At 42.1% G+C, this 27773-nt stretch overlaps 1 protein-coding gene across 1 annotated transcript in view; it reads right to left on the bottom strand.

Moving 5' to 3' along the window:
- The window catches only part of insrb (insulin receptor b), an 88573-nt gene that overhangs the window by 22575 nt on the left and 38225 nt on the right, over positions 1-27773 (bottom strand). The window contains exons 3-9 of the mRNA XM_087172247.1: positions 8672-8880; positions 8395-8528; positions 1945-2084; positions 1566-1710; positions 1258-1472; positions 877-1003; positions 424-674 (exon numbers count right to left, since the gene is read on the bottom strand). Coding sequence (XP_087028373.1) covers positions 424-674; positions 877-1003; positions 1258-1472; positions 1566-1710; positions 1945-2084; positions 8395-8528; positions 8672-8880 — 1221 coding nt within the window. The remainder of the gene's footprint in view (positions 1-423; positions 675-876; positions 1004-1257; positions 1473-1565; positions 1711-1944; positions 2085-8394; positions 8529-8671; positions 8881-27773) is intronic.

Genomic DNA, 27773 nt, shown 5'->3' with positions numbered 1-27773 from the left:
GGGGGTGGGGGTGGGGTAGATAGAGGACTGCTACCAAGCAAACATAGATGTAAACAATGCCGGCTTAAAATATGGAAAACATGCTGCAAATTATTTATGAAGAAGGAAATGCATTCAGCATGTTTGTTATGCCTGACAGACACAGCACAATGTTTTTTGGTGAGTGACACTGAATGTAAACAGAGCTGTATTTATTTCCAGAGTAAACTCCACAGGGTAATTTTAGGTCAAGAAAGTCAAGTCCAAAAAATTGTGAGTCTGTATATAATTACTTCAACATCCATTTGTAAAGTCAGATATTCTCTACAGCCAGCTGAACAGTTTCCATTGAATCCAATGTCCAGAACAAAGTACAAAGTCTCTAAAAAAAAAACCCCACACTTTTCAGAAATGTGTGCATTTTTTTAATGAGGTACAACTCACTGGAGGCGTTGGTGCGGACGTAGATGATCTCGCTTTTGGCTCCATGAACCTGGTGCTCATCAGATGCAGACAGTTGGGTTTTAACCATGATGGCATACTGGGTCCAGGGCTTCAATGGTCGGATTAAGTGCCCCGGATCCTCCACTTTCTTGCCGTCCGTGGAACGTGATGGAGGATCGACATCAGCAATTGCCCAGCTGTTAGAGCCACACGCGTCCTGGCCATCAAACTCTGTCACATTCCTATATGGCCTGTGGCAGATGGAAAGAAAGCAGTCAGAAGAAATGAACCAGCTACTCAGAGTCAGCTTCAGATATAAGTCCTCTAACTTCTGTGTTTTTCAGTGAGAATAAGCAAGGCCAGTCAAATTGAGCATGGCCGTTGCTCAATGAGACTAAAAGCTGTTTTATGACATGGTGTGAAAAAAATCCTTGTTTATTGTCTAATACTTACGCCTCTTTGTAGAGAACCATAAATCCCAGCAGGTCTCTGAAATCTAACGGCCAAAAGGGCTCCCACCTCAACATAATCATACTTGATGTGGTCTTGATTATGGTGAATTTCAGCAGCTTGGTCTCACCTAAGGGACGAAACAGACGATGCTCAGCACATTTATAGGGTAAAAGAGCAAAGTGGACAGCAGACAAGGCAATACCCAGCCGTAATTAACCAAAATCAATGTAGATATGTCTGATGACTGAAACAATCAACATTGAAAAAATTCTAGAACAAGACTAAAATATTAACATTTTCAAATAAGAATAATCAGAAATGTAGTGGAAATAAGCATAGTGGCAGATGTGATATCATCAAGCCCATAAACGGTTATCTTACAGGAGGCTTGGTCCCCGTTGTTGCGTACAGCAATGTCATTCTTTTGGTTGCGCTCCTTGGTTCCCGTTACCTCCTCCATCTTTCTGATTTCTGACATGCAAAGTTTGGAGTTGTAGTGGAAGAATGTACGACCACGCTGGATGGTTAGATTGTGCTTGGACCAATCCCACAGTTCTCGCAGGTTCTGGTTGTCCAGCGCATAGAGGGCGAAAGTACTAAGAGAGACGGGGGGAAGACAGAAATTAAATATACTGTTTGTTTAAACTAATATCCCTTCAGAGGAGAGGAGAGGAGAGGGGAGGACTTACTCTGCCTCAAGATGCTCGCCCCTGATGATGCGTAGTTTTCGGAGAAAGGAGAGGGAGACCAGGGCGTAAGCTCTGCGTACAGTCAGGAAGCCTGTGATCTCTTCAATCTGGCCCAAACTAGCCTCCAACTCAGCAGCTATGTTATCTGTGAGGAGACAGACAGTTTGTTATATTGATATCCACTAGTAGATGGCAGAAGACAGACAGATGGTCATATGATAAGACAAATTAACACATATGAATGTACAAGCAGAAAGACAAACTAATTGAATGTAAGTCCTGATGAAGAGAGGAACAGAGGAAGGAGGAGACAGAGACGGCGAGAGAACCGGCGCCTCCACAGGAGGCCCAGCAGGTGGTGAAGTGTAGTAGTACTCACTCCCTCCTCGAATCTTGATGATCATGTTGCCGTGGAGAACTGTGCAGCCTCTTAAAGCCTGGGCCGAAGTTACTGAGTCAATTGTCTTATTTCCCACACACAGTTTAGGACACAGGCCTGCACATGGCGAACAGGTCAACCTAAACACACAGAGACATGCACACAGATTAGGACCTTCAACACAACATCAACAGCCCAATGGATGAGGTTACGGCGTGTGTGTGTGTGTGTGTGTGTGTGTGTGTGTGTGTGTGTGTTTGTGTGTGTGTTTACGTCACATGAAAAAAAAAATTTCATGCATTGTTAATGCAGATCAATACAGAAAAACAGGGACATTATATGCAGTTAATCAAAATGTGATTATGATACAAAGCTGCATGACAACTAAGGCTGCAATGTTCATCCGTGCAAACAACCGATGTCACAATTATTTCTAACATAACAAGCCAAGTGTCACGACGCTTGGAGACATCGCAGAAAAATTAGAGAAATGCCTTCAGCAGAAAAAAAAAAACAATCTGCGTGCAGATATCAGAAATGGAATGGCGCAGGACTGGATGGTATGAGGCAGGAACTCTCAGTGACGTACTGTTGTGGCGTGGGTTGAGACCGAGAATGACATGGCATATTCAAACAACAAAGCTGAATCTGTTCAGAGGAATTTAAATGATAAAAAAAATTCTTCTACTCAATGGAATCTATTCTGACTTTTAAACACCGGCAGAAATCTGGCCTAATATTTAAGCTCTTGTTTTCACTTTGTTCCTAAGTTTTAGTTCTGTTCTCTGCTTTCTGTGAGCTTATTTGTTAAATATGCTCACAGAAAGCACAACCTTTATTAGATTTCACAAAATATTAAAGAACAAAGATTTTCTAATTACTAAAGTGATTGGAAGATGTATGAAATTTGTGTGAAAACAAATTTAACAGTGAAAAAACGACCTTGAAAATCAGCATTACTGAGTGTAAGGTTTGACAAAGTGATCTTTTAAAATGAGTGACAACCAAACAGAACCTTGCAATTCAATGAGTGAGCTGTGATGTATTCAGAGGTGAATCTGTATAATTCTCTCAATTAATTTGATAAGTCCCACAGTGATTCTATAGGCTTTTAGGAGCAGAATTAGATTACGCAATCTCTCATCCACATCTGAGCCTCCTTTATTTTTATCAGCGCTGAGTGATAGAGGAGAGAGCTTTCTCATCCTTTGCTTCACACACACACACACACACACACACACACACACACACACACAAACACACACACAAACGGACGAATGCACAATCACAGACAACAAAAACATCATGACTGAAACACCAGCTGCAGTTCCCAACAGGCTTTCCTCTGTTTATCTCGCTCTTTTTCTCTCTCCTTCTCTCAGCTCTATGAGTTGCATACTTTTCCTGCAAACATGTGCTTGTGCATGTGATCACATGCACACACATATACTGAGCAATGAGGCCTTAATAGTGCTGCCTTTCAGGAAATTCATTCTCAAAAGGCAGGCCTTGTCTAGCAAGCAGCCGCGTACACGCCATACAGAGAAAAGGGAACCGATGCTTCATTCACAAATGAGCACTTCTTTTTTTTTTTGAAGCCCCCTTGAAAGAACATAATCCCTCTCTTTAATTCCACTTCCAGCCTTGACACCCCTAACCACAACGGGCTGCCTTACACATAAACTAAAGTGCTTTATTTTGGTTGGTGGGCGACCTCAACATAGGTCTCAACATTAGCACTACATGACAGGTTTCCTCACCCACCAACGTTTATTCAGAGGGAGGAAAGTTGGATCAAAATCTTATTTCTTTAAAAATCGATCTATAAATCAGAGGAGGGCAGGGGATGAAATCTGCCATTGAATGAATTTTGAAGCAGTCTGATCAGAGTTTCAAAACTCAAAGTTAAGGTAACAATGACATCAAACAGCAGCCTTAACAGGCACCTTTACAAAGCAGACCCTGTGCCAAGGGAATGACTAACAAAGGATGCTGTTGTGAGGGGTCCATGCAAGCTCCGCATGAACTGCCATTTGTAAGCCCGCAGTGTTTTAATTCTATGTTTATGCAACTCTTATTAGAAGCAACCCCCCACCCCCCAAACCGCCAGGCCATGCTATAGACGCCATTCACCATAGTGACATGAAACACTGGATCCCAGGGGTGCTGTTTTGGGCCTTGTCTGGCTTTTCCTGTCCACCCTGAGAGAGCCAAATGACCCACTACACACCTGTCTTCTCCTAGTTTCCATCTTATCATGTTCTTAATAATTTACATCCATCAGGGGCCAAATCATTGTTTCCCCTCTATGACTTCCGAATGAATGGAAACACACTGTAATGATCTCTCTCAAACAACAGTGAAAAGAAAAACTCGAGGATATTTTGCATGTCTCCCTCTCTCTTTTCTCCCACATGGAAAATCGTATATTCAGCTCCTCAAAAGTAACGCTCTAGTTGCAGTGTAGAAAGAGAGAATGTTTTGGGCCGTTGTACTGAAAAACACAGACACACAGGCAGACAGGCTGGGTCCAACGGCAGCTCTTAAAGGGACAGTGTTTATCTGTCCGGCTGAACTCTGTGACTTGGGCTCCAGGGTCTGCTAGAACCATCTAGAACAGAGGCCGCAGCTGATGCTTGGGTTTGGTTTTGGGCCCAGGCCTGGCGGAACCAGACCAAGTGCACACAAGCACACACACACACACACACACACATCTGTACTACTGTGCCGTCACAGCTTCCAGGAAAAATGAGCAACCTCTTTTCATACAGTAGATGTGAGCGAGTGATGGCCAAATATAAGGAGTGCACAGCTACCTGTCTGAAGAGACAAGCAGAGACAGACGATGCAGCTACAGTGTGTAGAAATTAATGGTGCAGCGTACATGTTTAAAGTATATGTAAAAACATATTTTTATCATGAGGTGCATTTTATCATCAAAAAAACAAAGTGTTGACCTGACAGTTTGCATGTCAGAATCATGAGACAGTTTTGATCGAACATATTAATAACTTTATATTCTGAATATCCAAACTAACACTAGCATTTTGTTAATTCTAAAATTAGCACAATACTATAGAAAAACACCAAAGGGAGGCAGGATTTTCCTATCCAATAGTTTATTTGCATCACAGAAACACCATGATGCAAACCTTTGGGTCTCCATTTCTGTCGAACATCCTACTCTTTTTCAATCCTCACTGGTGTGTGTGTGTGTGTGTGTGTGTGTGTGTGTGTGTGTGTGTGTGTGTGTGTGTGTGTGTACGCATTTATATGATGTGTGCCGTGTGCCTGACTATCTGGGTGTGTGTGTCTGGGAGTAGCATCTGCCTGACTCAGCCACTGTGATGACGCTTGTTCTTGCTATTACCAAACCATAGCAGCAACGCACACACACAAACACACACATAACATACCTGATGTTGCAACTGCAACAGAATCCCAATGGAAAAGAAAAGTCTTGTTTATCAGCACACATCACATACATCTGTGTGCAAACACGCACAAACAAACACACAGACATAAGTGATGCCACTCTGCCTTATGCCTCAGGGTGTATGACTGAGACTTAAAGCAATGTTCTTTTCTGTCTAAGCACCTGATAATCCCTGCAGGCTGGCAGCATGCAAGGGAAAGTCAATCTCTCTCTTACACTCACACACACAAAATAAATTTAGAGAAAGTCATTTTAGGTTGAAATCTCTGTACCATTTCCGCTGAGTGTACTAAAAGTTCTGCACACATGCGTGTGTGTTATTTACTTAATAAACACATCTATATATACACCATATACACTGCTGTCCATCTGGACACAGTGGACATTTCCCTCCAGCCTGCACCTGGAAAAAGCGACTCGACCATACACTTAACTGGGAACAAGCTAATGTAGTCAGAAATGCGTTCTGTGCACATAAACACTCAAATGGATGTACGCACACACACATACAAATATATACACACAAATACAAACATGCAAACATACAGGTATACCAAAAACATACAAACACCATCAATCATCCAGCCACCTGTGGATTTAAGTGATGCCGACAACCTGCTCTTATTAGAACAAACTAAAACTATCTGTGCTTCTTTTTCACTTCCTCCATCTTTCCTCCTTCCCTTTATCTTTATCTGAAATAAACAATAATGCTCTGATACTAATGAAGACTTCTATCAAAGCTTAAATACACAACGTTTCTTCTTCTTGGTATGTGTCTTGGCATGTGATAATGTTTTTTTTTCCAAGTATGACTAGCCTGGCAGCTCCTGTCATTGCTGTTTTGTCAGATTTGCCAGAAGTATTTCATCCATCACGTTTCCAGTGGAAAATGTTTTGTCCTTTTAGCCCAAACCGATGTATGTGTTTTGAAAGAATGCAAACAGTAGTGGTTTCAAAACACGTACTTGGCCCCAAAACAAAAACATGTCCTCCTTATTTAGCAACTGCTACTGACACTAAATGAGGAAGACAGTGATGTTCCTCTACCCCCCTTTACTACGAGTAAGAATGCTAAATAAGGTCATGCCCTTGCATGTTGCACACGCAGACAAAGCTGTGAGCTAAACAGGGCCAGGTGAGGTCTAGACAGTGTTTTGAGGTTGGTTTTACATTCAAAGCGCTTGGCTGTCACTTTTATCCAGGGCCGTTTATATTAAGATAAGAGGTTAGGTGTGCTTAAGGACAAATGGCTTTTGACCAGCTGTGTGGCACACTCTTCTAACCACCTTAAAAACTGTCAGCGCACAATATGCTCAAGACTATATCTGACTTTCAATACATCCACCGAATCCTCACTATCAATCAACACTTCCTATTGCGAATTTACTATTATTTCACATAATTTTATATATATATAATTACACTTACATATATATAATTTACATATTTCACATATTTCACAAATTATCTCATGTGAACCGCTCAACCAGACTAAGTAAACAGGTCCCAGACAGACTGTAAAGTTGAGCCCAGGTTACTACTGAATAATCCTTCCAATGGGAAAATAATTGGCTGCTGGGTGCATAAAGACGCAGTCACATTATTTCACTCCAGTGCACCCTTGCAGGCTGTTTCTAAAATAATCAATACTTGAGTATGATTAGAAATGTTGCACAATGCTGACAAAAAAGTGTTTTTTTGTAGGCAACAAAAAAAAAGGTATAAATTAACAAAATATATGCATATAATCTGCATACTTAAATGCTTAGAAAACTCTGTTCTTTTATGTCAGTTAGGTCCAGCTTTGACTTAATGCAGCTGTGTAACCACTGAGAATAGAACATGATGTGTCCTGTGAAAACACCAGGGACTCATTTACAGAAACTGAGATTAGAAAATTTATTTGCAGATGAAATTATGTAGTCTCGAGACTGTATGGTATATTAGTATGTGGTGCTACTGAGTAACTTATCATACCAACATTAACTGACTGCTTTTTATTTTGTGATTCATACAACTAAAGTTTCAACTGAAATGATTAACTACTAAGTACTTTCATTCAAGTTTTTAAAAACATCATATGTGGTCTTTTCAAGATACTTGACAGTAGAGATTAAGATATAGGGAATTTTATAGGGAATTTTAACAATATGGTTTCTCTCACGGGCTTTAAAACATTCACACTATCAACTAGTCTTTCCTGGCCCTCTGTGTGCCTGTGATTTGGGGTGCGCATGAGCGAGCATCCTGCATGCATGTGCCAGCACTGAGCTAAGTCAGCAATCACAATACATGGTTATTTGTTTGACACAACGTGAAGCAATGAAGCTGTATATATTCTTCAGTTAATTATTGATTTGTCACAAAACATTGGGCAATTAAAATATTTTTTTAAATATTAAAAATATTTAATAAGAGGCACATCTTATATAGAGTATTATTTAATAATTAATTTAAAAAAGTGTCATCACCCCCAGTCAGCTACCGCCACAAAGAGAATCAAATTTTTTTGGGAAACACTGACTTGATAAGAGCTTTTCAACAGCAAAATTAAAATCATAGCTGAAAGAATAAAACATCCAAAATAGTTGAAATAATCATATTCATCATCTGCAAGGTCACAAATTAACCAGCTAAACAGCACTGCTTACAGTCGCCAAAGAAGCAAACAGCAGGTGATGTTTTGCCCTTTTCTTTGCTCTTGTACTACGTCTATTCAGAATTTGTTCTCAGCAAGACAGCTGCTTCTCCACAGAGGAGAGGAGACTTTCCATAGGGGAAAAATACCTCTGCCTTTCTGTTTGATCAACTTCCAATCCATCATTTCTTGTGTGCAAATGTTATTGAGTGTGTTCAGTGACCACAATTCACTTGCTCTGCTGAAGTCACAGTGGGATGATTTGTTGTGGGTGACAGTTACATCTCCGATCATATAATGATGGGCCACTATCAATAACACAGCTGTGTTGATGGTGGCATTAAAGATGTATGTGTGTGTGAGCCAGACGTACGTAGTGGAGTTTATAGTGGTGTATCCAGAAGGACACTCTGTAATACAGGCCCCGTTATGGATGACATATTCATAGCAGCCCGACTCCCGATCCTGGTTCAACTTCTTAGTCTGCTTACACTGGTTGTGAAGTTCCTGGATTTGAACAAGAACAAAACACAAAACATGTATGTTTACACAAGTGCATGAGTTTACTATATCTACATTTGTGCTAAATATATGATGTATATAATATGATACAATATGAGTTCGCCTTAAGAATTCCAGTTGTTACCAACCTGGCAGAAGGAGAAGCTGATGCAGCGCCAACCCCTGAAGACATAGTATCCAGGAGGACATTTCTCTACACAGGTGTTCCCATGCTGGAGGTTTCTGCAGGCCACACAGCTACTTGCATTACCTGGCTCAGAACAGCCGCCCAGGCACTGGTCATGGCAGCACTGTCCCTGGCGGCTACACGCACCATGCTTACAGTTGTCCAAGCACACTGAGGAGAAGAAGGAGAGGAGAAAAGGGAAAGCAGTGGTTAATATCAGATTTGACAACAGTGGTCTCATGTTTTATTTAGTACTTTCATGATGTGTTCATGAACATTGTAACTACTCCTGGCTTGGATGGCATTTGGAGATAAGTGGAAGACCAGTTGCCCAAAGTTCACAAAAATGCACAATTACCCTGAAGCAAAGGAATATAAAAACAAAACAACGAATAAACAGCATGGGGGTGCATGTAGGCAGGGATATTTCTCTCTGTCTCTGTCACTCCGTCTCACAAAACATTAAACCAAGAAAGGGTGGAGAGAGCCAAACCCTGTGGTCAAATTGACCACCAAGTGGTAGTTTGCTCTGATCTGAGAGCAACGATGGAACCACATGCATGTTTGGACATACATACACACATGAACATGGCTGCATGAACTATAAACAGGTGTTCTCAGCCCAGCCTTTTCCAAATTGCATATTGGCTCATGTCAGGTTTCATATGACCTATTGGGAAACAGCATTTGGTCAGTTGTGATTGGATTAGCAGTCAAGTTTGACCCGTGCACTGTAATGATCTAATAAACTAGCTGTTATTGCCTTGTCTGTGAGCCAGTGGAGACTCATTAGATCTCACCTTATAACAGGCACACAATGAAGGGTGCAAACAGGATAGGGACTCACCATTAGTCAGGGTTGGCCAGTATTTACTGTAGCTTTAAGTCCATTTTTAGTCTACTGTCATCCACTTTGGCAGGTAAAGAACCAGCAAGATGTCTAAAGTGATATATTGGCAGGTAAAATATCAGTGACTCACAGCTTTAGATGACAACATAAGAATAGAGTCTCGATTTTCAATCAGGAAACACACTAAAAACACCAAACCAACAATCAGTGTTTCAGACATCTACTCCTTTCATTTATTTGGGAAAATACACTAGAAAAAACTGTTAAATATTTAGGCCATATCTGGTCTCTGACTGGGTTTCCTGTTCATGACCCTGTGTGTTAATGGCCGTCCCTCACCATGTTTCTCACTATACTGTCAGCTTTGATATCATTTGCTAACTGAACCAAAGAGCGTCAGGGCAAGAAGCAGATCTAGGTCAAATAACAAGCTACAAACATTTCTTAGATTACGTGACCCTGCTTTGGGTCCTTTATAGGTGAGAGCAGCATCAAGGAAGGGAAGGGAGTCTGCATTTGGGAACATAACTTACATGATATCTGAGCTATTCTTACTATAAACAAAGCTAAAATCAGACAGTAGAACTGCAATCAAAGCTCCCTAACAGCTAAAATAATGGTAGAAATACTGTTTAGATCAGTGCATCAAACTGTTAAATAGGTGAAAAATGCAATGGAGGCACAGAATGCCAACCTTCGTGAGATGCCACCTATGTGAGGACATCACATGAGCTCTCACTGCCAAGGATACAACTAGGACCCCCCCCCCCCTCCTGCATGGAAGGGCTGCCCATTGTGCTGCCTGAGTAAAAGCAGAGAGGACAAATGGGGTTGTGGCAGGAGGGGTGGAATAATGAGGTTAAAAGAAAGAACAATGACAAAAAGGACAGGAGGTCAAATTCGCAAAGAGGGAGAATGACTAATGTAGAAAAAACGTCATCTCTGACCTTCTGGGGTAGTTCATGCAGGGGTCGCTCCACTGCATTTTCTTTACTATGAGCTAGTAAACCCACCACTGCACACAGTTGTTTCTGACCCACAGAGAAAAATGCATAGCTCTCTCCTAGCCCTCCCCCTCTCCTCTGTCTGCTGTGTGTGTACATGCTGTGACCAAGGCATCACATAGCTGAGCAGGGAGGGCTGAGACAGCTCCCCGATCCAGCTCCTGCCTAGGATCCATGCCGGAGTGCCGCTCCAGCCCCAGATCCACCCTCAGCTTCAGCCAATGTGTTTGCTGGCTGGGGGAGGCAGCCATTCAATGGCCTCTTCCATGTTGGGAGGAGAGACGCCCAGGGTTAACCCTGGCCTTGCTGGGGCAGACAGGGGGCAGACGCAGCTAAGGAGCCAGCATGCCAGGGAAGATGGATCTACTGCTGCTGCTTTGGGTGAATTACAACCAGCTTAAGACAGGAGCATGGCCAAAACAGAGATAGGTGGATCTAGTAAATCAGCTTTACATCAAATCCATTCAATACATGGTCATGAATAACAGTTGTTTACATCGCCCTGTTATGATGATACAAATGTGCAATAAATCAATGTAGCACTCTGCTATTTTATTTTATTTTTCAGTTTTTTTCTTAAAATTCTTACAAGGTATATTTACCCCTTTTCCTCTCCTGTTTCTATCTGATCCGAGCACAGAAGGGATTCAGAAGGGAGTACTACAGCAGAATAACACAACTACTGCAGCAGCATTATTCCCCATTCTGCTCACGCTAGCGCTGGGCTACACAAGCTAGCTGCTGTGCCAAACATGCTCCAGTCAGCTCACTCATTCATTCATCCCCTCCTCCTCCTACTCCACTGTCCTCTTCTCTATCCCTCCTCTCCGCCACAGCCTCACCCTGCCCTGCACCACTATCTATCTAGCTATCTGCCTGCCTGCCTGCCTTTCTAGGCCACTCAGCCCCTCCCACTTTCATTCATACAACGCCTTGTTTTGTTTTCATGCTGGCTGGATGGGGGGATGGAGGGAAGGAGGCATGGATGGAGGGATGATTTCACTCATGCTTCAACAACAAGAGGAGGAGGCGGTAGCGTCCTGGAGAGTTTATCTCTCATTAAACTAAACACACATACACACATGTAAACCTCACTGTGTCATTCAATAATTTGCTTGCAGCTTCCCTCCAGACATGCACACACGCACACGCACACACACACACACACACACACACACACACACACACGCGTACACTTCCAGTAAGGGTTTTAAATGCAAAGCCTGATCAAAGGTGTGCTGTGTTTACCTTTCATTTGGCCGTGGCAGTAAAGAGCCCTGGCTGCTCAGTCCCCAGGGAAGGAACATGGGAGAAGCTGGGCAGCCAATAGCGTGCAGCCACACACGGTAACACTTCCTGCTCTTAACACATAAAACCTCCCCTTTAATTGGCAGTGTTGTCTACAGGCGAAGTGCTCGGAACAATAACAAACACGTTTTTACCCCAGAGCCATTTACTCAGGAGAACACATGCACGCACACACTCATCAATGCTCTTACACATACACATGCACACACAGCTGCTGGATTCACGTTTACTATATTTGGCCACAGTGGGAGTCCTAAGCTTCAAAAGCTTTGCTATAAACGTTTCGAGTGATCTGATGTAAGACATTCGCCCTGAGAGAGTAAAGGGGAGAGACGGAGGAGGGGAAAGAGTGTAAACAACAACACACTGATCGCGGGGAAGGAGAGTGATACTGTCATCAGAGGCGTCAATATACATGCAAGCGAGAGCACACAAACACAAATACAAGCACACACGCTAAGGCAAAGGTCTGTTTGTGTTCACTGCAATGGCCAACAGGAGAGTAACAGAGGAGGGAGAGTAGAGGGGGAATAAGGTGAGCTGAAGCGACACTGAGGGAGAAAGATGGGAGGAAAACATTGAAGCCAAACATAAAAAGTGATGTAGAGGAGGAAAGAGTAACGGTAACACGATAAGGCTCTGGTGAACTATCCAGTAGATATATAGCAGTTTGAGCCCTATAATCACATTGGGACATTTTTAAGCATAGATTATTCCCAAAATCACATTTTCCTCTGTTGAGGTCATATGAATGTATGTACAGTAGATCATAGAGAGTATCGTTGTAATTGTATTATGTATACACATCTTTATTTACTAGTGTCCATTGGGTCTTTCTTTAGTAGCGGCTCTTGGTGTCTGTATTGTTCTTTTAGTTTAGCCGTCTGTCATCGTGTGATGCTGCTATCGCGGCCACATCTCCCTCTTTGGGGGTGTTGCTTCTGAGTGATTCATTCACACATGTATCTCATTAAGCAATCATGTATTCTCTTTGTCAGTTGGGAGTTTTATAAATCCTAAGCTACATTCTTTTATCCAAACTATAAAAATCGTCAGATCCACTACTGTTGTTTACGCAGATGATGGCCTATAGCTGCAACGTGTTCATTGTTTGCCACACATTATGCAAGAGGATTATTTATATGTGAGTGCTGTGATTCTGTTTGTTCTGTGTAGATAGCAACGACCGCGCACTCGATACATTGCTGGAGTATTTGAAGTTGTGCTGTCTACTATATTTCAAAAGGCACAATTCACAGCATTAGGTGGACGAATAGTTGTTAAGTAAGACTTAAAATATTACTTTGTTTGGGTTCACAGTAGGCTGGACAGAGTCTGAGAAAGATAGAAATCAGAAATCAGAAATCAGAAATCAGAAAGAAAGAAAGAAAGAAAAGAAAGAAAGAAAGAAAGAAAGAAAGAAAGAAAGAAAGAAATCCGGCAGCAGTTGGAAAGTATGTGACTTATTATACTACACTTTTACTGCACTCAAAGTTCAAGTGCGGTCACAACAAAATATTTTTATAGATTTTATTTGCAATTCTGAATATGTGTATATTTTCCAACCTGTATTAGAGGATGAAAAGAGAAGTAGACAGTCATACCCTTCCCTTCCCTCTGCAACAGCCACTCCCTCTCAGGGTTATTGACACACAGATAAAGAGCAGCCATTATGCAAGCAACTTTCCAAACACAGGAACCTGAGAGGCGTCTACGAGTTTACTCATGTGTACTTGCAAATATCACGATATTTGCCTGCTGTTACAAAACTGTGTGAGGCCATCACAACTAATAAGTAAATACACAGATAACAGTAAGGACTCAACAGTCAGAAGTATCACCCCCCCCCCCTTTCTATCAGCACTATTTATATAATTGTGTTGAGCTGTCACCAAGACAATGACGACCATGACACTCTGTGGTGTCTCTTTACAGAGTGTGTGTGACTCACACAATGAAGCCTGAATTCAAAACGGTTAATGTTTGGACAAGACATTTATGCATGTCCACAAGGTCTAACGCAGACCAGCTACGTGCAGGGACCCATCTCTGAACAACACACACACATCACTCAGTAATGAGATTGGGTGGTTATCCATGCCAAGATGTTCATGTCTGTTTCATGTCACTGAGTGACAATGGCACAACCACATTGTATATTGCAGGTGGAAACTAAGACACAGTCAACCATAAAACACTATGTCAATCAACATTTGAAAACATTAAGTTTGTTTTTGCCAAGCTAAGCTCCAGGTGGATGTGATGCACCACACAGCACTGAGAGGTAGTTTAGACAAACACAAACATTTTAGGATAATTTGCACACATTCATAGGCACCTTAATGTCATTTATCCATGTTAGACAATAATGAATGTACAGTTTAAGTACAAAACTAACAGCATACTGAATGATAAATCTGAAACCTCCTGTATAAAATCTTATATAAAAATAAGTGACAGTAAGGAAAGCAAAGGCACAGCACCCAGACAAGAGAGTTTCCATTGTTTCAAAGTATCTGTGTGTGTGTGTGTGTGTGTGTGTGTGTGTGTGTGTGTGTGTGTGTGTGTGTGTGTGTGTGTGTGTGTGTGATTATGTGTGTCCTATTGGCTAAATGACCAAGACTATATTGGGTTACTGATGGTTGGAACAGGCTGAAAGAGAACAGGGCTTGTCTCTCTCAAACACAAACACACAGTTCATGCAGCGGTCTCTACTCCTTTTTAGTATTACACCAAACCTTCAGTGATAGCAGCACATCAGGATGGTGTATTCGCAAATGCTCTTTCAAATTGCTTCGTTTAGGTCCTTCTGTTTGCTGGTTGTGTCCAGTTCAAAACCAAAATAATTTAGCATTAAGTGTTCTTTGCCACAAAAAAGCTCTTCAATGATTGGATTTGGTGAAAAATGTCATGCGCAGCACACACCTGTGGGCTGACGTGACCGGTTGGAAAAATTTCAACACATCGACCAACCCTATCACCAACTCGTTTTGTTGATTTTTGTTTGCTTACGAGTTCTCTGTGTCACCGCTTCCATTATAATTCATCAAGATAATCACAGAGTACGGAGACAATCTTTTTTCTCTCCGTCACACATTTGCGCACACTCACACCCCTTCCATATCTCTGCATACCTGCCACAACATGTCTAGTTGTTCACTTACATAAACAGTAGCACTTTGTCAACCCCCCCATATTAAATACAGAAGGCCTGTTCATGTTGGCAAGAAGGTTCTAATATGTTCGTCTTTGCTGCCAACAGTCAATAAAATGACGTCAGGCCAATGTCACAACAAGCTACACCAGTTACCACGCTGTTATGAGCAAAACGTGTGAATAAACCTGCAGTGTCTTAGTATGTCCACGGTGAAATAAGCACATATAGTTTTTATCAGCAGTGTCTTGCTTCACACTCATTTAACTGCTTCCAAGTGTAATTACATTCTGCTGCTGCTATAGGCCACTAAAAAGCTCAATCAGAGCAATTGGAGCTTTCTTGCTTTGCTCAAGGACAATTCATGAGGGAGCAGAGACCTTTGTCATCCACTCAGAGAGGCCAATTTTTCCTGACTGATGATTGGATCGAACCATTCTGATCGCAGCAGTCTTCTCTGATCTCGGGCCTGCTGTCGCCCCGTCCAGTCAATCTTCTGTTATATGTAAGGTTAGCTCTTTATCAACAGCTGCCGTAGCAATAAATACTAGGTAAATCTCAGTGTAGGGTCAACAGTCGAACATGAACTGAAGGACCATGAACACACACTGCCATGTAGACAACAAAATGAAAGGGTGAATCTGGCTTAATGAGCATGGTTTTGCTCCCTGCATTGTCTGTCTGTTCATTGATTTCGTTGTCTGTGTCTTCCTGTGTGCTGGCCAGCCCTGCTGGCCCATCTTGTTACCATGGAGATGAGTCCAGACATAGACTGTCTGCAGTAATTAGCTGCATGCACCCAACAGGCATTTTCTTAGATTCCCCTCTAGTCATCATTTGTGTATTTTCTTTTTATCATAAAGCCACGTTCTTTTCATCTCTCTATCCCTTTAAGATCTGCACTTTTCTCTCCTCTCCCTGACTAATTCCCCTCTGTTGTCTCCTCCCCTTCTCCTCTTGACCCTCCTTTGCCTGTTTCCCTTATTCTTCTGTCCCACCCAGCCCTAGTCTCTAGCCCCAGGTGACAAATCTGCTCCTCCAGAAAGCCACAGCCACTAGATCTCATTACAGACACTCAGGACGGAGCTACAATCAATACGTCCCACTGATGGCCCTCCTCGCCACTCCTATTCTTCTGCCCTCCAACACATCCATGGTTAGTACCCTCCGCACTCATCCATCCTCATCCCTCCTTCCCAACCCCTCTCCTGTTACATCCCTCTGTTCATTGCCATATTTGTGCCTTCACCCCTCCTCCTTACCCCTCTATCCTCCTTCTCTTCCCTCCTCCGTGCCACATCCTTAATTTTGTCACACTGCCACCAGCCGCAGCATTTGCTGCTGGCTGCACTTTTTCTGACATCCACATGCAAACATGAAATACACACACAGAAACAAAGACACGCTAAGACCATAAACACACGTTTATGCAGACACTGCTGCAGTCAACACAAATTCTCTGTTTCTCACTCCCTCTCTCCCACCCACACACACACACACACACACACACACGCACAAAAGCCAGAAGTAGTCATAACTGACATAACTGAGATCAACAAACAGTCTTTCTCATACACAAACACACGTACAGGCACACACACACACACGCACACACAGGGAGAGGTCCGGCAGGTTTTGCTGACTGGACAGTTTGGTGACAGTGGGAAGGTGATAAAGAGAAGCAGCAAGTGAACATCCATCTAGAGAGTGAGACACCTGCATCACCGGCCTCATGATTTTCCTTCACATCACAACCACCGAGGATCACTCATTCACCCACACACACCCACACACACACACCTCTTCATAAAACTTTAGCCAGTCGAAGAGACCCAGTACCATGTCTGGGCTGATATCAGGTCAGTGATTCATTGAGTCTGTGCCATGCCTTAAGAGACACATGCATCAAACAATGTGGACCAGAGTGGGAGAAAATTGGTGTCAGCCGTTCCAGTATCATTTCGGTTTGACTCAAATGATGTTTGATACAATTTCTGCTCCTGCTGGATGATCGCTTACAAGTTCAGTCCCCTGCAATTTGACCAGCAGCCACCCTCTCTGTCCCTCATAATCGATCAAACTCAAGCCAGTAAATCCGCTGGACGATCAGCTTTACCCTGAGATTGGTTCAAGACAATCATCTCTGAATATTTTTCTTACTCAAACATGGAATCCTCCAGACTTCTCCCCTGCACTGACGCAGCAGTCGGCCAAAGAGAAAAGCTCTGACTTAAAACCCGACTGCAGTTCCAACATCTATCATGTCACATCGGAAATTAAATGCTTGAATAAATTAAAGGACACCTAACACTATTTCCAATGTCTCCAGCATTCCAGCTCTATACACACAAAATACACAAGCTGCCACAAAGAAGTGCAGACAGTTATCTGACATCTTTAACTGGGCACTACTAAGTGCAGTTTTATGGATTGTAGTTGTGCTTAGATAAATACCCTGTTTCATCTGGGTAATTTAATCAGTGGCACTGAGTGGCGGCCCAGTCATGACTAAGGTGTTTTTAAGCCTTCTCTTTCTGCCTCAATGGCCCATTATCTCCTCATATTAGCCACAGAAAGAGAGAGGGAGAGAAAGGCAAAGAGAGAACTCAAATTGCTCTCGCTCTCTCTGTGTCCTCAGTTGACACAGAGAAATGTTTATCAAAAGGGCTGATTGTCACAGATTCCATCTCTTTCTCTTTTCCTCTTTCCTTACTCCATCTCTCTCTCCTCTCCTCCCACCACTACCTCTGCTTCTCTCCCTCTCCCCTGCCTTTCTTGTGTTTCAGGGGCTTTGAGTTCAGCCAGCCCTTACGACTGGACAAAGAATTTGCTGAGGGTGCCGCGCATCTTCTAACAAGCTATGCTGGAGTAGTCCTGAGAAGACTAGACCCGGGCACCACGGGAATTAGATCTTAAATGAGTAATCAATTAATTAATGAGTTGACTCACAGAAAATTAATGTGCAACAATTTTGATATTTGATTTATAGTTTAAATAATCCCTCCAGTAAATTAGTTTACATCTTCTAAAATGTGAACCCCATGCTTTACTTTGCTTTGTATAATAGTGAACTGTGATTTTTTAGACTAAATATTTAATCAACTAATCAACAAAGTAATCAGCAGATAAGTCAATAATACAAACAGTTGTTAGCTGCAGCCCTACTTGGAATATCTTTGCTTGGAGAAAAAATGAAAGGTCAGCCCAAGTTTTTGGAATCTTTACTGGGTAACATTTGTGTATAAACAAAACTGGCTCATAGATAAAAGAGAGGCTAACAATACAGACACACAGGGGCAGTTAAAGATCTATCAACAAGCATACGGGCAAATGTGAAGACAAACATAGATGCAGAGACAGAAGAAATCAATCTAGTACAGGTAAACACAAACAGTCTCAGAAACCAAAAGCACCAGAAGAAACAAGACATTAACCCACACAAACAACAACACAGACACAAGTAAACTTAACCCTCTTCCTTCCTTACACTCACACACTCACACACTCACACACACACACACACACACACACACACACACACACACACACACACACAAGCTCCATGCTCCTGTGCTTCTGCAGGCTGGCCAGCTGCACTGAGCAGTAGGCACAGTGTGGGGGCCAGAGCGGGATGGCTGCAGTGCAGATGCTAGCTGCCCTATTTCATATTCACAGCATAGCACTAAGCAGAGCTACGGTACACAGACAGGCACACACAAATACACATATGCGCGCACACACGTGCAATCATGCACACGGAGCAGAGCAACTGATGGCAAGAGAAAAACACAATACCTAACAGCACAGATGTCAATTGTGAACTTTTAGAACAGATGATCAACCTCCCAAATGTTGGAATATTGTGTGGAGGACTCAAAAGGCACAAATTGATTTTGTACAAAGAGAAAAACACAGGTGCTGAAAAGAAATTAATTAAATCACAGAAATATCCAATTTGAAGCTTCCATGTTAGTTGTATTCTGAGTAACTCAGTTAGGAACATGTATCTTTTCAAAATGTGGCCAGATGTCATTTTAAGTGCCCTCACTGCTCTTTGTATCAGACTAATACAAGCACTCCCATCCTGCCCGTCTCCTCTTGCCATTCATATCCCACAATGCCTCAGGAAGGCTATTTATTCTGGGAGGAAGGAGGGAAACTCTCCATCATAACTACAAGAAACAGGCTTGTCACAAGGGGTCACATACACACATTCACTCATCTTATGTCCAAAACACACCAAAAATACAGTACACATGTCACATGTCTCAGACACGTGAGGTTCCAGCATCGTTCTTTTGTTCTGAGACAAGTGGCCCTCCCTTCCTGCCCCTCGACCTCTGACCTCAAGACTGGAGAACAACATTACAGTTGCCAGCCCTGACTCAAACTGGATTAATAAGTTATTATTATCTACTTGAATCGCTTACGTATATGAACATTTTAGGCTGTGGACATTTTAAAAAGTGTTAGTGATAAACTGACATCTTCTTATTGTGACCGTCTCATCTTTCTGACCGTCATATTTTCCCATCAATCTGCATGTTAAAAGAGTAAATGTCAGGTACACAACATCCTTGAGGAGTTGAAAAACTCTTCAGACTTTGACAAAAATAATTCATTGTCTAATACTTTGGCATGGGTTTCAAGGGCCCTTGGTCATGAAATGTGCTTGGGTTATAAAGTCTAAAACATGGTGATCATAATATCTTCGCCCACAAAAACAGAAGTCATGGAACTGTGGTTATCAATTCACCATCATCCCCCACAACCTCACTTCAAGTTGTCGAAGCCTCGGTTTGACCTCAATGAGAGCCATCTTTCCATCAGCAGAGTGAGTGGCCAAGAAAAACAGCTGAGAAGACTAGCCAGGGGTCTCCTGAGTCGGTGCACAGGGACTGATTACGGAGAGCGTTAGTCATAAGCAAAACAGTGTAAACTCAGTTTCAGGCTCAAATGCGTCAAAGGAATTTGGGGAAAATTGGGAGATGCCTTGCTTCTGTTTGCTCTACTTTTTGGTCGTCCATCTATCTGATCACATCTCACTTTTGTTTTTGTCCTGAACGGGACATGTTGGTGGGAAAACCAAGGACTGGAAAAGAACATTGGGTTCAGCTGGTTACAAGGGTTTCTTCACTGAAAAACAAATGTTATACAACCAAAATGTTTTCAGAAAACGTATCAAACTTTAATCTGCCTTACAAAATTAATCAAATTTGAGATTGTTCTTGAGTTACTGAGTTTAAATTAGAAAATGAAGAAAGAAAATGCAGCTAACAGACATTACTTGTAAAATGACCTATTTGGTTTTTATAAGTCACACTCACTGTGATTTTAACAAAACAATCTGTCTGAAACAACCATCCTATTTTGTTTAATTGTAAACAACTGACCCCAGAACAAAAGTATACCTAAGCTTCTGTAGCAAAATAAGACTATAACTAAAATGAGCCATTTAGGCTTCATTCTGTTAGGGATAGCTCAGGAGCTGCAGACCAAAGCAGAAGCCAGATGTGGACATTTCCAAGTGAACTCCATTTTAGATCAAACTCTAATAATCCAGACCGATGCAACAGGCGCTGACATGATTCAATCAATCATCCCAACACCTCCCATCAACAGCTGAAGGTATTTCTGGCAACAAAGCGTGTGATCAGGTAGTCAAAATCCTTGCAAAGTCCTCAAATCCCACATGAAACATCACTTCCTGGTCTAGACTATGTAGAAATAGTATTCATACTATGCAGTTTATACTGTGATCTCTGCTCTTTTTTTGACAAGACTAATATATCTGCTGACTGATATGTCTGATGATGGCTCACTGTCTGCCTGCCAGTCCACCCCTCAAACATGCCCCTGTTGTAATGCTAATACGGCGCGGGCTGCTCTAAAACCTCCCCTAATTAAAATCTTAGTTCCAATAACTGCCAGACTAAAGAGATTTGCCATAAGCAGACACTATTAACTGCCGAGCAGAGAATGAAGGAAGATTATGTGCATGTGTTTGTGTATGTGCATGAGCATGCATTCACGTGCCAATGACAAGAATTTTGTATGGGAGGTACAGACCACTCCAAGTCACAAAATAAAATAAAAAACTAACAAAACATAACGCAACAGACACAACACCTTACACCTTTGATGCAACAGAATCTATAGTGACAGGCCATAAACCGATGCTACGGTCACTCTGGTCACATACTGTGCCCTCACATGCCCACAGTGAAGATGGGAGGGAGGGACAGAGGGCAATGCTGATGCAGCATGTGAAAACAGAGTGCGACACGCAACCCAATGCAGTGATACAGATGCCCAGGAGAAGTGAGCGGTTGATGGAAGGGGGGCTCATGGAGTGGGAAGGAGGGAAGGAGCCGAAAGGGAGAGCCAGAGAAAAGCCTCGGCGCTATGGACAAGACTTAGGACGATACATAAAGGATAGAGACACTGCAGAGGGTGCAGGCACGTGGCCCTACGAGGGAAACAATTAGCAAAATAACAGACAGCATGGATTCAACAATCCAGGGTAAAGAGCTCTCCGTTTCTGTCCTCCTATCCCTCACTCACTCACTGACTCTGATCATTTCGCTTTGACAAACACCCCTCCCCCAGGCTTGTTTTTCTCTCCTGGTACAGGAATTCGTGGGGCGTCTCCTCAAAAACAAGATTAAACGGTGGACACATCATTTACCTGAGGAGGGCCATTAGAGATTGGAGTTAAATTTCAGTTACAATTCACATTCTAAATATGTTTATACTTCCACAGAAATAATAATTATTCAAGATATATTTAAAGTAGCCTTTTTATTAGTTGGTTTGAATATAATGTGTGATTACATTAATAATTGTCTTGACATGACTATGTTTACTCAGTGTTTTCCAGGTTTGACTTTCTCTTCAGCACATGAATACACCACACAACCAAACTATTCCAGTTAATCTGTGCTCTAACCTGTGTTGCATAAAATACATACAAAAATAACTGAGCTTTGAAAGAAATAAAACCGGACATGATTATTCCTTCTCTCATGATGAAAGCTGTATATCAGCATTTTGATACCCGACACTAATTTATAGACAACACTGCATGAACTGAAAAGACTGAGTATAGGAATTTAAAAAGGATATGACAGTAATTCGGTAGGTTTAATTCGAAATTAGTGCCAACCTCAGTTTCTCACTTCTCTGTCTTTCACTGCCTGTTTCTGTCTGCGAAGCTGCCAAGTGTGAGACTGTGAGTAAGAAGGAGGAGCTGTTCTTTCACTGTAAGCCCCAGAGGAGAAACGAAAGAGAGCTTCTGCACATGCACAACATTTTATTTTATCTTGGATTTCACATACGTAGCAAAAGCAACTAAGGCTGTTTACAAACTCCGTCCTGGGAAAGTTAAGCACTGCAGTAATGGAACCCAACATGCATCTGTGTCTGGCACTGCATCCTCGAAAGTTAAATGAAAGGTTTTCCCTTCCATTGAGAGGCTGAGCTGCTGCGCCTACGTGTTTTTGTGGAGCGTGATAAGCCAAATGAACATAAAAAGGAATTTCGGCAACATAAAAAACATCGGTCAGAGTTCTATACACTGACAAAACAGAGAAAAAAATGAACAGAGAGGTGGCTTGATCTCAAACATAAAGGTAAGCTGGCAACAGGAATGACATGTTGTTTGGATGAACGTTCGTGTGACTGGTCTGTGACAGGTGGTCATCACCGAGCTAATCAAAGAGCTGATTGGATATTTCTCTGTACCAGCAATTAATTAGTAAAATTAATGTTATTACAACCATCGATATGGTACGCCTCAACAAAGAATAAATGAAGCAGAAACATTGTTTGTTTTTTGTGGATGTTCACAACAGTAATAGCATAAAGCGAGAAGATGGAACTAATGTAGCCTAGAGATATTCATGTACTGAATTCAGTTAAGTTAGCCAGCGAAGCTAGTTAGTTGAAGTTAAAGACACCTGGATTAAAGTAACGTTAGTATCTACTATGGCTTGGTAGCTAAACAAAGTTATGCTATGTTCATATGTAACCCTTTTTCTGAAGCTCAAGTCAAAGTATTTTTTTCATATACATATTTTTCAAAAAAAAAAAAAAAAAAAACGCTGTTCCAAAATGCAGTAAAGAGCCTTTGTTACCATAACTGATACTAACCTACAGTTAGGGTTAGGTAACAGGCTCGCTTTGATTTGATCGCGACTTTCAGTACAATAAGTGTTTTCTGTCACAAACATGGTAAGGATTATGGTTGAAAACAACAACAACAAAAAATAACTTAAAATAACTTAAAATTTCCTTTAAATAATTTGAAACCCCATCCACCACCATCCCCATAACCCAGACAGCAGCTAAGACCTGGAGAAAACCCTCAAATGTGAGAGAAAAAAAAACAAAGAACATGCACCTGAATGGTCTGTTCTGGTGATTAAGAAACATGTATGCTACAGTTTGACACTTTAAATAACTCTCTTATTAGATACTTTACTTATAATACAGAATATAAATGAAAGAATGAATCGGCTGCCCTTCATTGTTCAGTGCTATTAAAATCATAATGTAGAATAACAATATTACAGAATCAAAATATCTAAATCCTCTGTCTGCTGATTCCAGTTCCTCTGGGATGAACATGCACATGCACTTTTTCAGATCTCAAGATAATAAAATCTGTAGCTCTACTCAAAACATGTTTCCCTCTTAAAATCCAAACAGCAGTCTACAAACTATTACCAAGAATTCAGATATATCAGAAATACAAACCACATAATCTCCTCTGTTGGGACATAACACGCTGCTGCCTGCTTTACTGAACAGTGACCTATAACAAAGAGTTGCGCTCAAGGCTTCAAGTGCCTTTGGATGTTTTGTAGCTATAATTGACTTGATCCTGCACTCTGGTGTCTACAGTCCAAATTTGATAACAACATAAACGGCAAGTAAACAAACAAAAACCGATATTGCTGCAGGTTCCAGCCAGCAACAAGTTTGGAAGTGCTCGTCTTGGTGTTTGATGCATACTTAGATCCATTACGTCTCTGGCAGCGCGCGCTACAATGGATGAGACGCCGTTTTATTCTGAAAACAATCACAAGCTGTTTTATAGCTGCAGCTTGGGCAAAATGCGGACATTTGAGGCAGAAAGTAGAGAGGAGCTGAATCCTCGGCCAGCCACAGATACACGCCAGGCTCAGGCACATGGCGTTCTTCAGGGGCCTGACTGAAAAGCAAACCCCGGCTGAAGGATTTACACAGCGGGGAGACTGCTGGAGAAGAAGGATCCAAACACAAAGGACTACCCATTTATATCGTATGGCCATATGTGTGTATGTGTGTGTATGCGTGTATGCACATACATAATACATGTACACCAGGGTATAGGACAAAAGAATAAGGAACACAACACATACATTAGGAAGGGGAAAGGGTGTCAGGGGACTGAAGAGGCCCAGCTTATCCTTGGGGGCGCAGGTGTTGTCAACAGAGGCCAGCAGCCTGGGGGAGTGGGTGGGTGGCACACAAAGAGAAAAGCCTTTCACTGAAACACAGCCGCCAGAGGTAAACAGGGAGAAAGCAAAAACTGACACTACCTGCGCCTCGTGGCAGGTTTTACCTCCGCTGCTGCTAATAAAACGTGGATAAATAACAAATACAATAACAATAAATAAAATGCTCCTAAAATTCACCACTGCAATTTAAATATCTTGTTTTCGTGTCTCCAACAAACACTAGTTTGCAGTTCATTTCTGAGTGCCACGAGATAACAACCTGTGACGCTCACACCAGAGCGACATTCAACAAGACTAGGTGAAAAACCTGGTATATGCCTGGCCCGTGCATGGTCAACGTGCGAAACTGAGGATGTAGTTGAAAACTGCTGTAGAACCGCTGTAAACAACTGACATCATCGCGTCCTATTTGCATTCTGCCTAGTGTCAGCCGGTTTTAGCCCTTTATCTCTTTGCTTCTCCCCGCTCTGTGTGAATGCAGCTCAGCTGGCTACTGTACAACTGTTATTCCAAGAAATGCTGCCGTTGTGTGTGTGTGTGTGTGTGTGTGTGTGTGTGTGAGGGAGAGGAAAAAAAAAACAAACATTCACGTGTGATGAGTAGGGAACAGATTGTGGAGCAGTGGCATTAACACACTTGCATAGTCACACAATAACAGGTGGGTTTCCTATATATCTCAAGTGTGCTTAATGATGAGATTAATGAGAAAACCTGATGAAGCAGGTATGTGAGACAGGCTGGTCTTTCTATTGTTTTTACTTGCTGAAATCACTAAACAGCAAACAAGCAGAAAAAAACTGCTCAGTGAGTTTTTACTGTGCAGAAGTTTCTTTGGTTAGCTTCAAAATATGATACTTGCTTTGACACCACAACACCACTGTATAACAGATGTGATCCCCTGCCACAGAACATTGGATGGGCAGAGGTAAACAGCCGCGTGTGTGTGTGTCTTTGTAATAAGATTTTAAAAAGTAGAATGAGGACTAAATTAAATCAGCGCAGAATGGGGAGTCTGGGCGGTCAGGGGAAGAGCGGTTAACAGGAGACAGTAAACAGGTATTGGTGATTGATGCTATCAGCGGCCATGGTCGGCTCCTGGAATAAAGAAGCGTTCACAGACGGACCTGTTGACAGTGGTGTGTATACAGCAAATATTATGATTCACAAAGCAGGAAATCAAACAACTATTTGGTTTTAATTAGGTATCTTGCATATTAGATTTCTGTTATTTTCACCCTGTTTGGTCTTTGACATGAATAAAAGAGGGCATTGCTATTCGCTGGGACTGCTTAAATTAATCACCTTCAATGGAACTAGGGATGTCAATTTTAAGCAGTTTCATTAACTGATTGGCAGCCACGTTAATGATCAATAATCAGCATAAGTCTAACCGCTGCAGAAACTAACACATAGGAAATTGATGACCTTGGGATGCTTTACTCGTGGTTAATATATTCTTGATTGATCAAACTCTTACTCACGACTATACCTGCCTGATTATGAAGTCACTTAAGTGAGAAATAGCAAATGAATATAATCTGGAGACAGAAGATAAACCATTACATTTGACATTTATGTTAAAACAAAATAGAAATATGGAGTAATATAGGTATATATAAATAGAGTAAGACTACCGCTTTAATCAAACCACCAACAGCAATCACAGTACAAGATCTAACAAACTTGGCCAATAAGCAACTAGGGGCAATACGGTCATCCAATCAGCTACCACAGGCGAGGAGCGCCATGCATCACCACGGCTATTTTTCTGCAGTCGAGGAAAGTGCTATCGGCACATTTATCTCTGTCAGTGGTACACATGAGACGATGAGACTGGAGCATCTGTCTCAATCTACACGTGCACACACTGTCCACAGTATGGACTTATGGAGCTCCAGACAGTTCCTCCTACAGACATACGTCCCTTCAAAGAGAACGGGGAGCTGAGTTTGTCATCCAAGCTGTTCTCTGCATCCCTCTCTCCATCACTGCTATCCACTCTTCAGAGGGGGTAACACATACAAGAGGCAACCCTACACAAACACACAAACAAACACACACACACACACACACACACACACACACACACACACACACACACACACACAGCTGAGCACTGACTTTGAACAACATTAAGAGAACCATTAAGGGCAGGCGGCTGGATGTTTATGCTTTGATTCAAAAAATCCACTCCCACACTCAATTACTGATCCATTAATTCAAACATTAGTCCTGATTCAGTAATATATTAAACTCTATGGTCATTTTCTCTGTCTGAATGAGGCCTGTTTTTGGAATTACCTTTCAATGCAAACACCTCAAATGTTCTCCAGAATGACCATGGAGTTGAATCAACACTTCACTGACATGGTCTCAACAAAAAGGAAATGTGATAAGCTTTATAAAGGATTTGTTTTGGATGCATTTGCTCAGTGTACGTGAAAAACTATAAACTAGAGACAAATAACAACTATCAGCACCTACATTTTTTGTGGTCCTATCCCTGCCATTGCTACCAACATCCTTTTGTTAATGTTGACCTCTCCCCCCCCCCTCTGCTAATGTTAACCCCTCCAGCAAGCATCGCACTTCAGCTAATAGGAGCCCCGCCCAGTTCCTCCCTTGGTGTTACCATTCCTGCTCTGGTAGGAAGTGAGGGATAAACACACAAACACACTTAACAGGACCCAACTATAAGCCTACCTCCATGTGCACATGTCTGCACAGGCACACTCACACTAAGATATTCACCTCTGCTCCCAGACTCCCCTCTACCCACAAGCCCTTGCAACCAATTAGTTTAGTGGAATTGGCCAGAGGGGCGCCCCTTTCCTTCCAAACTCTGCCTGGATTGGTCGAGCCAGGCGGCAGAAAGAGAGATGGTGGGCGATAAGGGGGACATACGCCAGCATTGCTCCCGGCAGCTTATATTTTTATGTGGGTGACAAGCAAAGCCATTTGTTACCAGACGTGTCAGAAACCTAACCTGTTTTCCAAGTTTCCCGCTCACATCCAAAATACAATACAATACACAAACAAGTATAAAAAGTAAATCTTACCATAAGACAAGAATTCACTTGGGAGGTTTTTTTTTTTTTTCCTTGGCTTCTTATTTCAGAAGCAGCCACCCTGAGTGGAAACAGCAGTTCCAAAATGGTGGTTTGTGCACTGGGTTGGTTTGCTAGAGAGCTGAGGATGGACCGGTGGTGGTGTTGTGCGTCTGCTAATGTCCACGGCCCCATCCT

The sequence above is a fragment of the Seriola lalandi genome, unplaced genomic scaffold (genome assembly GCF_002814215.2).
Source record: "Seriola lalandi dorsalis isolate HSWRI2012SDOR001 ecotype SW California unplaced genomic scaffold, Sedor1 jcf7180002052130, whole genome shotgun sequence".
Classification (NCBI taxonomy): Eukaryota; Metazoa; Chordata; class Actinopteri; order Carangiformes; family Carangidae; genus Seriola; species Seriola lalandi.
The sequence above is the reverse complement of the archived record's forward strand: the minus strand, read 5'-3'. Positions and strand labels throughout refer to the sequence as shown.